The sequence below is a fragment of the Drosophila tropicalis genome, unplaced genomic scaffold (assembly GCF_018151085.1).
Source record: "Drosophila tropicalis isolate 14030-0801.00 unplaced genomic scaffold, ASM1815108v1 contig_393, whole genome shotgun sequence".
Classification (NCBI taxonomy): domain Eukaryota; kingdom Metazoa; phylum Arthropoda; class Insecta; order Diptera; family Drosophilidae; genus Drosophila; species Drosophila tropicalis.
In genome coordinates, this window is record NW_027172855.1 from 2,216,900 (window position 1) to 2,231,747 (window position 14,848).

General features: G+C 37.1%; 3 protein-coding genes across 3 annotated transcripts; all 3 read right to left on the bottom strand.

Annotated features, from left to right (window-relative positions):
- Positions 1–5,432: 5,432 nt before the first annotated feature.
- LOC137572668 (trypsin-like) lies at positions 5,433–6,324 on the bottom strand. Its single transcript, XM_068284425.1, has one exon. The coding sequence runs from the start codon at positions 6,308–6,310 to the stop codon at positions 5,531–5,533; it is 780 nt and encodes a 259-aa protein (XP_068140526.1). The 5' UTR covers positions 6,311–6,324; the 3' UTR covers positions 5,433–5,530.
- Positions 6,325–6,724: 400 nt separating this feature from the next.
- On the bottom strand, positions 6,725–7,599 carry LOC137572666 (trypsin-like). The gene has a single exon (XM_068284423.1). The coding sequence runs from the start codon at positions 7,556–7,558 to the stop codon at positions 6,779–6,781; it is 780 nt and encodes a 259-aa protein (XP_068140524.1). The 5' UTR covers positions 7,559–7,599; the 3' UTR covers positions 6,725–6,778.
- A 184-nt stretch (positions 7,600–7,783) lies between these two features.
- Positions 7,784–8,675, bottom strand: LOC137572693 (trypsin-like). The gene is given in 2 exon segments (XM_068284462.1): positions 7,784–8,064; positions 8,067–8,675. Coding segments are annotated over 2 exon segments (777 nt in total). The 5' UTR covers positions 8,635–8,675; the 3' UTR covers positions 7,784–7,855.
- Between the last annotated feature and the right edge of the window lie 6,173 nt (positions 8,676–14,848).

Sequence of the window (14,848 nt, forward strand, 5' to 3'; positions counted from 1 at the left end):
ACAACGACAAGGGAAAAAAAAGGAAATGAAAAAAATTACATTAAAAAAAAATAAATTACAGTTATTGTGATGAAGGGAAAAAAACTTCCATACTACAGTTACATATATAAGAACTTGGTTATACCCTGTAAATATCTGAATTTGAAAACAAACTGAATTTGGTTACAACATGTAATAGTTGCACTTCCTGATTTAGGTCCAATGCCGTGAGTGGAATGTAATCTAAAGAGTTTGATTATACCTAAAGTTTAAATATTTTAATTGTTGCTCGCACCCAAAAGTATGCAGTAGGCCTACAATTAAGTTTATTTCAAACAAATGGTTAACTTTTTTATGGTCTTTAGTTTATATGATTTTTAACCATTAAATCAAGTTAAACTCGACCACAAAGACGTTTTTATTAGCAGTCAGCCACAATATATAACATATGGCTTAATCCTGACAACATTGTCCTACGCATACTCCGATTCAACCATAAATGCATGGTATTCAAAATAGAAACATTCAAAAACTGTTGGCAAAAGTTTTTAAGTGCAGAATTTATAGCACTTATAGCAATTCGTTGTCTGGCCTGATCCTTTACATTTCATAAAATTCAACCTAATGGGTTCAGTAAAATCAATACGATGGAGAAGGGAATAAGCGCATAATGAGAGTGCCTCGCTTTCTCTCTCTCTCTCTTTCTCTGTGTGCTGCATTTTAGAAAATGTGAAAAGTCAACGAAAGTTTATGGCAAATGAGTAATGAGTGGTTGCTGAGCCTGGTTGACTGTTCGAGTTGGCCTGACTCTGTGGGCCACCAACATTATGGCCAACCAAAGCCAAACTGGAAAGCAACACAAAAAATTAAGCCAAACCAAAATCAAAACCAAAGCCAAAGCTCAACATTCTACCAATAAATTTTTTGTTATTTTTTTAATGAAAATCACTTTTAGTAGTACCTTTTTTTGATACTCTATTGAGAAGAAAATTCATTGTCACAACTAAAATAAAAATGAATAAGTTTCCTAGATAAATAAGTGAAATAGTTTATTCTATTTAACTTACAACTTTTGTCTAATTTATATTAAAGAGAATTTATGTTGATCATGATGGTTTTCCCGACCATAATTTTCATTTCCATCACCAATCAAAACCACAAGCCATCGGTCTGACTTTTCCAACCACTTGGCGCTCTTAATAGTGAGTTTTCTGATACAAAAATTATGAAATGATTTTATGTGGTATACTTATAGGCACTTTAACATGTTGCAAACTCTTGTGGCAATCGGTTGCAAATTTTCCGGGAATAGTTTTCCATTTTTTTTTAATTAGTTGTTGCTGGCACTTTGAAAGTTTGACAAGCACTTGTAAAAAGTTTCTTTTTTTTTTGCACTGCTTGACATTTAAATGCATGTGTACATAGGCGTGCGTGTATTTGGGCGTGGCAACCTGGCGCTTTACCTTAATTAATTAAATATGAATTGGGTATCCCCCACTCATGGACCTCTGCTCATTCGCTAGCTGACAGTATTTACATTGAGCAACTTAATTTATTTGGCTTAAACGTTAAAAGTCCACCAGATTCATCATACATATCAACGCTAACTTGACTTAATTGATTTAAATATGATTGATGAAAGCATACAAACGAAAGCCAATATTTATATAAAGTTCAAAATGCATTGCCAAGAGGGCTGATTGTTAAGTTTTTAATTTTTTAAATGTATACTAAGTTCAAAATTTGTTCATTATTTTTTAATAATTCATATCATTCTGATGGCATACCTATAGGCCTTACACATAATTCGAAGAATTCAAATGAAAAATTTATCAATAACTTTTCGTAATAGAAACACAATTGATGACCTTTTCAATTATCACATTTGTAGATGTGAAATTCGCCGAATTTCACAATCCAACCCAAAATCACACATATTTATTCGCGAAATTGACACAGTTCTTCACTTTAAACGCCACTCAGACAAAAATATTGCTACATTATGCATACAAAAGAAAAATGGATGAAGAGAATGTAATAACAAAACATAAATGTAAATTTTATGCGGCTAAAACCAAAAATCTGACATTTGAATGCCCCTTAAAAAATCATAAATTGGTCTAGATGGGATAATCAACCTGTGTACATCATTTCTACAAAGAAAAAAGAAAGACAAAAATTGTTGATTACATTTAAATCCCAGTCATAACTGTCAGAAAGTTCCTCAATTCAGGTTCAGGTATGACTTGGTAAAAGGGCAACCATGGCGTATGTGTAATGTTCGCGTGGTTGTCGGTGTACGTGTATGTGTGTGTGCTGCTCCGGGTGTCCGGAGAAGTCGGCTGTCATTATGTCATAAACATATGAGCGAAAGAGAACGAAATGCTTATACTTAAAATGTGCTCATAATAATAACCCTCGCCTGTCAGTGCCAAAGATAAAGATGGGCTAACAGTCTACCTGGCTGGCTGGCTGGTTGGTGGGCTGACTGGATAAATGAATGGATGGATAGATAGCTGAACCACACCTGTCGTCGGAAAGTTCATAGCTTTTTGTTCCTTGAAATGAGTACATTGGACGTGATGGCTAAAGGCCTCACTTCATTTTCAGATTTCTGCTTAAATTAAAAAACAAAATTACATATACATACATCAGGTATCTTGCATAATTATTGCAAACCAAGTGCAAGATCAATTACATACTTAAATACATAATTATTTACATAAATCAGAAATTGAATTGTCCCCAAAATAAATCCTAAACTAAATACTTAAAAAATATGATTTTTTTAATTTATGAAAAATATTTGTTTATATTTATCTTCATTTAAGACGCAAGCAAAAATAAAATGAATGTTCATTTTCTCTGCTTATCAATATGGTGTAAAATTTTGTAATTTAAATTGTTATCTTTGAAAAGTGTTCGACCCCAACTGCATGATGATCTATCTCTGTGTGTGCACACGGAAATCCATGCAGGACATGAGCTATTTGTGTTATGCCACGCGTCTGGCATATAATTTTACACCTGCCTCGATGACGATGATGCTGGCCAAGCTCTTGCCAGTCTCGATTGGTTGGTTGGTTGGTTGCCTCGCCTCGACTTGAATAAACTCTGCCGTTTTCAAATTCTATTGCAAAATCATTTTTGTTCAAGAGGCGGAGTAAAAGCAATTTGTTGTTGTATATATGTATATGTAGCTATATGGCTGATGTCGGGTCAATTGTTGTAAGCCATTTGAGCTACTGTGCAATATGAGGTATTTTTGGAATTCTTTTTGTTAGTGGTTGCTATGGGTAACTATAATACTAAATCTGGCTGGAATATTTAGAAAATGTTTCATGAAAATAAGCTGGGCGGCAAAATGGTAAAATGCTTTTAATAAAAGCGATAGTTTTTCACAACTAAAAGTCCCTTGTAAATTACAGTCATTATTTAGGTAAATTTTTAGCTTCATTTGCAAAATATATTTTATAAGTCATTTTAATTGAACAAAGCAAAACCATTCAACCACCATTATTAACATACATATTTTGGATTGCTATAATTTTGTGAACTTCGTTTTCAACATGTCTATTTTATTGCAAAACTTTTGAGAATGCCACAAAAAGTCACAATGTTATTAATTCGATAGAAAGATTGATTTTATTTTGAATGCTTTTTGATGCTTTGAGATTGGACTTCAATTTATAAATTATTTTTAAACAAATGTATTTAATGACCATGTTCAATGCTAAAGCCTGTAAAACGGATTTTAACCAAGGTAGACTAAATCACTAGCCAGTTTTCAGTTTCCTATCGTTTGCTGTAAGAGCTGCAAGTAATAAAATACTGCATGAATCAATAGATTTTAGAAATAATTTGTTTAGCACAAGCATCCACAGAGCTTCAAAAAAATTTGGCTGGCTTTTGCTTAATGTGTATGGAGCCCAAACCTTTTCCAATAGTTTTTAAACTCTCCTGATCGGATATGTTTCCTAGATTTTACCAATTAACAATCAGAACTTTTATCAAAAACTGCAATTTCAGCCTTAACCAATTAAAAATACTCTGAATTAATGACATTAAACAATCTAGAAAAATAATTTATTTATTTATTAATCAATGTCCAGAAAAATTTTAAGTTGTTTGATAAGGTTTCACTCTTTGTTAGATATGTTAATAAAATTTCTAATTAAAATTCAATTTTCTCTTCATTGTTCCACTGTCATTTGAGATTTAAAGTTTGTTTTTAGTAAATTCTAAGCCACAATGGTTGTCAATCTTTTGCTACTTATCACCAACTTGCCATCAACATGCCACGACATGACGACAACAACAACAAAAGCAACAACAACTTCAACCAAAGAACACAACTTGTCTATAACTTGCTCATTTATTAAGTGCTAATAGACTTCTGCATATGCTCCCATTCCCCAAAACCAAAAGAAAATCCTTGCAAGGAGACACAAGCAAGCCTGAAAATATGCAAAGAATTGTTAAGAGTGAGAGTTAAACAACAACAGCAACAGCAACAACAACGACGACGACAAGTTGACTAACTGCCTGGACCTGGTCCCCAACAATTTCATGTATGTCTCGTGCCATAAGAAATTTGTATAAGGACAACGGCTTACCATGCTCACCAATGGTGCAATACCGTCTCCTGCCCACTTTCTTTTAGTAAACATATTACTCACCAGATACTTGGGCAGAATGTCCTTTCTTTGCCTCATTCGTTGCCCTTTCATAGTTGTTGTTGTTTGAAGTTTTTCGGTTTTTTGGGTTTGGCATATGTAAAACTTTTAGCAAACATGACAACTCAACCGAATAATATCGCATGCCATAAATTACACTTAAGTATTTAACAGCTTTATGGAAAATAGAAACAACAACATCTGCCAAACTGGACACGCCCACAAACAAGCAGTTAGCAATAAAATAACTAAGGCGGCGACAATGGATTTTCATTCATACATATACATACAAGTTGGAGACTCCCAAATGTTATCTTCTATCTAAAAACATTTTTAATCAAAATTCTCATAGAGCTTGGTGAAGGAGAAGAAGCAGCAGAAGAAGTTGGGCTAGGAACTTCCTTGTCTCTGGCTAGGCAGTGTCTAGAATTTTGGGTGTGGCTGAACGTTCGCTTGGCTGCTTGTCTCACTCAAAAAACGTGATGACAGTCTTGCCATAAAAACTTGTACAACAAGAATAAAAGGCAAAGCCTTTTGGGTGCAACAACTTGGTAAATTATGCTAAATCAATCTTAAGTCAAGGTTCGTTATAGTTTTTTCCCACCAAAAACGAGATTTCCCTTCATGTTTGTCATGCAAATTTGTAGTATAATTTGAACTTGTAAACGACATAAAAATTCTCTTTTAAAGAAAAAGAGATAGATTTGATCTTTATCAAAGCCTTTGCTTTAAGTAACATTTATAAATCTTCAAAAGCATTTGAAAAACACAAACAACTGGGCCACCAAATAAAACGATATTTATTCAGCGATCAATTCCAATTGTCGATTTGCTTAAATATTTGATTATATGTACTATCAGAACAGATATTTTTTTTATTGACTTTTCAATTCCTCAGCGGTGTTCAAAATCCAATCTTTGAGTGAAGCAACATCAGCATAGACACCCGGATAGTTAGTCCAAGCACAACCACTGCCCCAGGAAACAACACCAACCAGCTTGCTATCGGCAACCAATGGACCGCCAGAATCTCCTTGGCAGGCATCTGCCTTTTCGCCACGAGCACACACCATAGTAGGCTTAATGGAATCACCATAACCATAAGTTTCCGAACCACAATCGGGATGCTGGAGAAGAGAAACCTCAACATCCAAGAGGTAGTTGGGCGAGGAGCACAGCAGGAAGCATGTAGTACCCCAGCCAGAGACCACAGCGGGAGTGCCTGATACAGGTGTCTCATCGGCCAGTTCAATAGCACGGACTTTAGTTGTCTGACGAACTGGTGACGACAATCTGATCACTGCGACGTCATTGATCATTTCCGAGCTGTTGTAGCTCTCATGGTATTTGAAGGATCCTACACTGATCACTTCGCCGCCCTCGTTGCGGTAAGTAGATCCAAGGCGGACTTGCATCTCGGAAGCTTTGTATGACTGCATACAATGGGCAGCGGTGACCACAGTTTGTGAATCGATCAAACTGCCCCCACAGAAATGTGATCCTCTTATGGTTTGAATGGACACCTGATACGGATGATCCTCAATGGTGGCGTTCTGTCCATTTACAATGCGACCGAATGGGAAATCCAAGTCAGGCGAAGCATTGCACATGGTGCAAGCAATCAAGGCGACCACAGCAAAAAATAAACAATTCATTTTGAATTAAAATCCAAACTACAAACTTACTAAATGGCCAAGACGGGGCTTTATATAGGCAACAGTTTTTGATTCCTTATCAGTTGGTCATGCGTCGACCTCTGTAGTAAATTTTTAAAGCAGTAAATCAAGCTTTTGTCTATCGTAGAGTTATAAATTCTCTGTCTACTGATTAGATGAGTTTTGATTTTCTCTTTATTTTATTGGCAAAATACTAATATTTCTCTCTTGCTTCAAAATGAGAGACAATCTATAATTAACCGCAAATTGTTTAAATTTTGCGTTTTGATAAAGCTACAACAAATGCAAAAATACTTTGTATTTGATAATAATAAATATTTTCCGGTGAACCACTTCATTTTTAGGTTATCTATTTAAACAAAAAATCAGTCACGGATTCAGATGGATGAGAAGTTTTTGTTTATGCTCAACTGAATTTATTAAATATTGACAAAAAAACTGTTCAAATTAATTTTCCAACTCCTCGGCGGTGGCCAAAATCCATTGTCTCAAGGAAGCCACATCAGCATAGACGCCTGGATAGTTATTTCTGCCACAGCCATTGCCCCATGAAACCACACCGACCAACTGATTATTGGCCACCAATGGACCGCCGGAATCACCCTGGCAGGCATCCTTCTTATCAGCCTTGGCGCAGACCATGGTGGGTAGAATTTTTTCTTCACCATATTTGAAGGTATCGGCAGCGCAATCATCTTCTGTTAGCAACTGGAGTTCAACTTCCAATAGAGTATTGGGGGAAGAGCAGATAAGGAAGCAAGTAGTGCCCCAGCCAGTGACGACAGCCGAAGTGCCTGTTGGTGGAGTAACTTCAGCCAATTCAATGATACGCACTCTGGAAGTCTGACGCACAGGTGAGCTCAATTTGATCACAGCCACATCATTGATCATCGAAGTTTTGTTGTAATTCTCATGGAACTTGAAATTCTTCACGCTGACCACTTCGCCGCCCTCATTGCGGAGAGTCGAGCCAAGTCGGACTTGCATCTGGGAGGAGGTGTACCTTTGCATGCAATGGGCTGCGGTCACAACGGTGTTCGAATTTATTAGGCTGCCACCACAGAAATGGGAACCCTGAATTGTTTGTATGGAGACCTGATAGGGATGAGCCTCAATGCTGGTCTCCACGCCATTCACTATGCGTCCGAAGGGAAACTCCAAGTCAGATGAAGCCTGGCAAAGACCCACCAAAGCAATCAAAACTGCTACAAAATTTAGACGATTCATGTTCACTTGAATTCAGTTAACCGAATTGTAATACGTTTGTGAGCAGAACCAATTTCTTTTATACTTAAAATCTCTAACCGCTTGGCTTATCAACAAAGCGGGCGGTTGCGCTTTAATCTAATCTACAACAAATGCAAAAATACTTTGTATTTGATAATAATAAATATTTTCCGGTGAACCACTTCATTTTTAGGTTATCTATTTAAACAAAAAATCAGTCACGGATTCAGATGGATGAGAAGTTTTTGTTTATGCTCAACTGAATTTATTAAATATTGACAAAAAAAACTGTTCAAATTAATTTTCCAACTCCTCGGCGGTGGCCAAAATCCATTGTCTCAAGGAAGCCACATCAGCATAGACGCCTGGATAGTTATTTCTGCCACAGCCATTGCCCCATGAAACCACACCGACCAACTGATTATTGGCCACCAATGGACCGCCGGAATCACCCTGGCAGGCATCCTTCTTATCAGCCTTGGCGCAGACCATGGTGGGTAGAATTTTTCTTCACCATATTTGAAGGTATCGGCAGCGCAATCATCTTCTGTTAGCAACTGGAGTTCAACTTCCAATAGAGTATTGGGGGAAGAGCAGATAAGGAAGCAAGTAGTGCCCCAGCCAGTGACGACAGCCGAAGTGCCTGTTGGTGGAGTAACTTCAGCCAATTCAATGATACGCACTCTGGAAGTCTGACGCACAGGTGAGCTCAATTTGATCACAGCCACATCATTGATCATCGAAGTTTTGTTGTAATTCTCATGGAACTTGAAATTCTTCACGCTGACCACTTCGCCGCCCTCATTGCGGAGAGTCGAGCCAAGTCGGACTTGCATCTGGGAGGAGGTGTACCTTTGCATGCAATGGGCTGCGGTCACAACGGTGTTCGAATTTATTAGGCTGCCACCACAGAAATGGGAACCCTGAATTGTTTGTATGGAGACCTGATAGGGATGAGCCTCAATGCTGGTCTCCACGCCATTCACTATGCGTCCGAAGGGAAACTCCAAGTCAGATGAAGCCTGGCAAAGACCCACCAAAGCAATCAAAACTGCTACAAAATTTAGACGATTCATGTTCACTTGAATTCAGTTAACCGAATTGTAATACGTTTGTGAGCAGAACCAATTTCTTTTATACTTAAAATCTCTAACCGGTTGGCTTATCAACAAAGCGGTCAGTTCAGTGGCGTAGCCAGAAAATTTTTGGGGGGTTAACATGTTTTAGGATCAAAGATATTGAATTGGCTGAATCAATTTTATAAGAAATGAACCAATTTTCGGGGGGTTTATCCCCAAAACCCCCGTTACTACGCCACTGGGTCAGTTTGCGCTTTAATCTAATAATGGTCTAATGGATAATCATAAATTCTGAAGGGGCGTTTCCCCAATAAGATCTAAGCAAACGGTAAAGTACACAATGAGTACTGGGTCAAAACCCAAAACCCAAGTCAAAGAAGTCATTAAGCAATTCCAAACAATCGTCCAGTCAATTGTTTAAAAGACAAATGTTAATTTTCTGTACATTTAATTTGCTGTCTATTTAAATTGATCAGAATTCAAATAATCTCTCATATAATCGCATTTTATCGGCATCGGTTTACGGCATTTGCCAGCTTAACACTAACTAAATCCTTGGATTTGCTCATTGCCATTGTATATGTACATAAGTATGTTGTTTTTTTTTTCCTATCCAACTTAACCACTTGACATTGGTCCTGACTGTGTCCTTCTGGCACCCAAACCAGAAGCAGCCAACGATAACGAAACAAATCCCGTGTACATGAGGCGAACACAAGCAAATACAAATACAAATAGAACAACTGGCACACAACGCAGAGATATGCGTGATTGTGGGCATGGCAATGGATGGTCGGATAGCCGGATGGAATAGGCGAATGGGGATGATGCCGCAGTTGACTTGGTAAACTCAGAGAACTGAACTGAACTCAAAACTTGCAAAATGATTTTAAATGATATAGGAAATGGCAGACGCATCGCACACAAAGTCCTTGCTACGCTCGATCTTGTTAAGATAAAGTCGCCTTGCAAATATTAACAACAACAGAAAAATAAGTACATACACATACATACAGAGGAAAAAATAAATAATACTAAAACAAAATGGTTAGGGCAAAGGCGCAAGGCAGATGTGGGAAAAGAATAACGCCCGCAGGTTGTTGTCTAGGCGGGAAAATGCGAAAAGGGACATACAGACACATATGAGCAACCATGACCATGCTATCCGCTGTAAAAACTCAAAAGAAACTTAGTCACATTGGTGCAAAGTTTCTCGAAATCGGCCTGAAAAATCAAAAAATAACTCAATGACAACTAGCTGAACTGCAAAATCGATTCATGTGACGATTTGTCAAGTTAATGCCATTTCAAGTGGAATTTTCTATTATTATTTTGAACCACTGTGACACAGCACTGTGTCCTGTGTCCTTGTTGTGCCTTTATTATAACGACAACGTGAGCCATTTTCTTGCTTTGTGTTGCTCCATTTTCTAGTTGCCTCTTTCCTTTTAAGTTTCTTTTTCTTTTGGTTTATTTTCTTGCTTTTTTCTTTTCTTTTTTTTTAATCTACTCACAGACATTTTTCTTTCAATGTTGAATGTCCCCATATCCCGCTCGCCCTTCTATTTTCTATTTGTCACCCAGATAAGTGTTTTGTAGTATTTATTTTTTTTGCTTCACCCTCCCCCCTTGTCTTTGATATGCTCAGCGAAGGAAATCCAAATCTTAACTGCAATGCTCTACGTGCCTTGTGGCCCCAGCATAACCAACTGTCATGTTATGTGTGTGTGTGTGTGTGTATATACAAACATATAGACGAAGAAGACTGCCTTGAGTTGCTCCTGCAGTTGCCCAGTTTTGCAGTGGCAGTTCCATTCAACTGGCAACTGTCTTTAAGTCTCGACAACGACTACGACAAAGACGACGACGACGACGATGGAGACGTCGACAACCCCCACGCTCCCAAACGCAATGTTAAGTGAGTTGAGATGCCGGACAAACTACTTCAAATCTCTGGTAATAGATATCAACAACTTTTTGGTACACGACTAAGTCCCGGAGTCTTGTGCGGGATCTTCCATCGCACATAACAAATATACGAGTTCTATAGATTGTTCGTTAGAATAGTCGAGTGGTACGAGTATGGTTACATGTAAGTGCGTTAAATTAAAAATGAACTTTGACAGCTCAAATTCATGGTCATGTTAACTTTTTGCTGCTGGTCAAATTCGCTCAACTGGTAGTCATTTGTCTTCGCCTTAGCCTTCCTTTTTTTTGATGCCCTCCTCTCGCAATTTTCTTGTAAGTTAGTTACTGACTGGCTTTATTCAGTTGATAAGATAAAGCTTTTGCGTTCGCATTGCGGTTGATTTTTTAGTTATTTTTCTCCCCTTTTTGTGTACTAACTGCGATTGCAACTGCGTTACATGTGGCAGACAGGTTCAAGATCGAAATACTAGATATGTCCGGTGGCATATTTATGGGGCGGCCTTCAACAATTTATTAAGAATATTGTGTTCGTATCATATATTAAATATAGATATATGTATAACATTTTATTTAAACTTCAAAGTCTTTTCTACTATTTCAGAACTTGGAAAATGTCTCCTTTGCACAAATGTAATGAAATGGCTTGTAATGTTATAGATCAAGAGGAACTTATTAATCAAGACTTATTCTAATTTAAATTAAGAATCAAAAAACTATCAAGTAATTGTTTGGAAACGAATGAGGAACATAGGATATAACAGGGCAGCTAAATTTTAGCAACAAATTCCGTTTTATAGAAAACTTTTGCTTAACTGAACTTAGGATCTATGCCTTATAAATACATTGAAGAGTTCGATATCCAAAAAAGATGTAAAGAATAAAAGAACAATTGTGGTCATAAAATATAATAATAAATAAGTTTTTCCTACTCAAAATCAATTAGCAATCTATAAGTTCTAATTCATTTACCTTCGAATTCAGGACTAAAAACAATGACTGCAAACAATTGCTTTGGACTCTTTCATTTTCCTTTTTTTTGCCATTGTTTGTAGGTTTTCTGTGTGTGTGTGTGTGTGTTTGGCCGCTTTGTCATAAAAAGCAAATTTAATAAATATTTTTTGGAGGCAACCAAAACCAACCAACGTATCAGCAGGCGAGCGTCATATAAAATTGATGCCTGTCGTCTGGCGATGGCTCCGCCTTGAATCTGGACCTGACTATGCCGGCACCAGCACCTGGCTCCCAGCGGCGGCCCCAAACATACACACACACACAGTAAATAATGTAATAATCTGGCCCGGGTCGTGGTCTCCCTGCGCCCCATAAACCGAAATTTATGCACGAAATTCAATTATGCTTAAAATGTGGTTAATAGGCCGAATGGTGGAGGGAGCTCCTACATACATACATATATACGGATGGTTGCCTGACTGGTTGGCTGGATGAGTGCCAGGCCGCAACACAATGCTTCACCCTGGACACCCCTGGGAAAAATACGCATGGCCGTTTATAACCTGCCGCTTCCCCACACGAAATTTTATTAAATATTATTCAACATATTTGGAAGCCCTTTTGTGAAATTAGATATCGTTATGTTGTTATTTGGTTATTTAATAACAAATTCACTTGTTGTTGGCCCTTTTTGGAGTTCATGTTTTTATGGCCCACATGACTAAAACTCCTTTCATCGAAACTTCAGTTTTGGCATCCGCTCTTTTCTCTCTCTTTCTGTTTCGCTTTTGTTTTCCGGTTTTATGGCAGCTTTTCATAGGACAAATATGTCCACATGATGTGTGAGAGCTAAAAACAGGAATGGGCAGCAAAAGCGATTACTTTTGTATTGTGTTGTTAAATTTATTTTTATTCTTTTCCATACTTTGGTGTGTGTTTTTTGAATTGTTTTATGCACTGGAATGAGTGATAATAATTTTTACTCTTATTTTTTTAGAGCTGTCTGTGTAACTTTACGATATACTACATCCTAAAAGTTAAGGGCAAACACAATTCTGCAAAATATAACAACACAGTGAAACATATTTAGGTAAGTAACAGGTAAAAAAAAGTAAACAAACATTTAGAAAACTGTTTTGAAAATTAAAATCAACTATGAGAAGTCAATGAAAAGTTCTATGAGAGTTATTTAGAATGGGAAATATTAGTTATTCTTTTCAAATATTTAAACCTCTTGAGTAAAAAGGTATTTAAACTAAATTAACCTGATTATCAAAGATAATACCATAAACTTAATTTTTGCATTTTTACTTTTCCTTTAGACCAAATTATAATTTTTATAATTATAAATTTTTCGAACAATTTCTTATATTTGATGAAGTGAAATTTCAGGGGGTTAAGATTACTCAATCGATATTAAAACGATTTAAATGGTAAATATATTATATATATTTAGTAACATTAAAAAAGATATGTCCAATGAATTTTCCCAGATCATAAACTAAATACTTGCTCTTAAATCTCTGCCAATGCATTGGGAAAAGGCACAGTTCAGAGATAACTTATCACTTTTTGTTAGAATAACCCACGGTCTAATCAGAGCTGCGGCTTCTTATCGTCAATTAGTAAAAAAATAATCAAATAATCGTGTAGATTTGATTTGATTTATATTGGCCAACACCCGGAACAGTTTCAAGTACATATCTTTGTTTACCATGGGCTTATTGCTTACTGCCGGTTTTCGTTGCAACCAAATGGAGCCAACAAACAAATCTTTTACGCTGCCGACAACACCAAAGTTGAAAAACAAACAATTGCTGCTCCATTTAACAGACTTTCACACCAACATCATATGCTGCCAGTCACATGTTAAGCCTGAAAAACACAGAAAATCTCGACGACGAAAAAAAAATGCAAGGCAAAAGTTCATTGCCAGCTTTTAGGCGCCACCAGCATAAGTTCACTTTCACATGAACACAGTGAACGAGAGGCGGGAACGAAAAAAATTGCAAGGAATCAGGCAGCACATCAACTTTTTATTAGCTGCAAAATAAACACCACTAAAAGAAACGCGAGAAAGAAGGGAAGAGCAAAGAAAAAAACCCAAAAAAAACCAAAACAGAAAAAAAAAAACGAGGAAAACAGACGAGAAGGCAAACAAGAAAACAAACAGCCGACAACACAGAACACAAACACAGGCGGCAAGAGTTAAGTAACAAATATTTACAGCGCGGTATGACTGCCGCCTCACAGCACCCCCTACACCTCCTCTATTGTTGCTGCCATCACGCAGTTATTTGCCATTTTGGTAAGACACTGCTAAGGACCAAGTCAATGTCGAGGCTTGCGACTTAATAAATCTTATTAAAGTGCCGCAGCTTCTAAAATATGCAATTTTCCATTTTGTTGTTGTTCTTTCCTTTTTTTTTTGAATTTCCCTTTTTTCTTTTCTTTTTCTTTTCGTTTATGGCGGCCTACAAGCGATGCTGTCTACCTTGTTTTTGCTTTACATAAATTTATTTCTTTATATTTTCCCCTGCTTTCTTTCCAGAGTGCCATTGTTGTTGCCTTTTTCTTAGCATACTTTTGTGCGTCGCCAAGCATGGCTGTCTGAGACGGTTTCACGCTGTTTTAAAAGCACGAATGAGTTGCTGGGTAGTGGCGATAAGGCGCGGTTCGTGTAATAATAAATACCCTTCAATTAGCTGAGCATGGATGTTATGTTATGGCCGCCTAAGACTATGCTACATAATTAGCCAAGAGCTAGAAAACTATTCGATTCTCCTTTTGTTAAGAGAGTAAGCTCTTTAACAAAATAAAAACGTTTACCAATTTCAATAGGATTCCGTTTAGCCAAGTTAGAGAATTTTCATGCTGGCACATAGATAAATTCATTTCATAGACGATATCCTGATTGCCTTGAACGGCAACAGCAAAAAGGAAATATCGCAAATAAAAGCAACAACAGAATATAAAGACATTTGTCTTGGTAACATTCTCTTATATATCCCCCCCATCAGTTGGTCCTTTTTGCTCTTTTTTCCCGTCCGTTCTCTCTCTGTCTCTCTATCTTGGTTATTCGGCCGCCACATAAATTTGCGGTCTTAATTCAGTTTAGTGCTTTTCGCTCAATTTTGTTGGCCTTTTTTCATGGAATATTAGATATAAGCCAAAGCAGCTTTATCTGCCACCTCCAACACATACTTCTGTCGTTTTGTTCCACAGAACCACAATTTTTGTTGGTGATTGCTTTTTTTTTGGCGCTCTGTCGGCTAAAACAAATTATCGAATTAGTTCGGTTTGTGGCAAAGTTTTATTAGCTGTGTTTAGC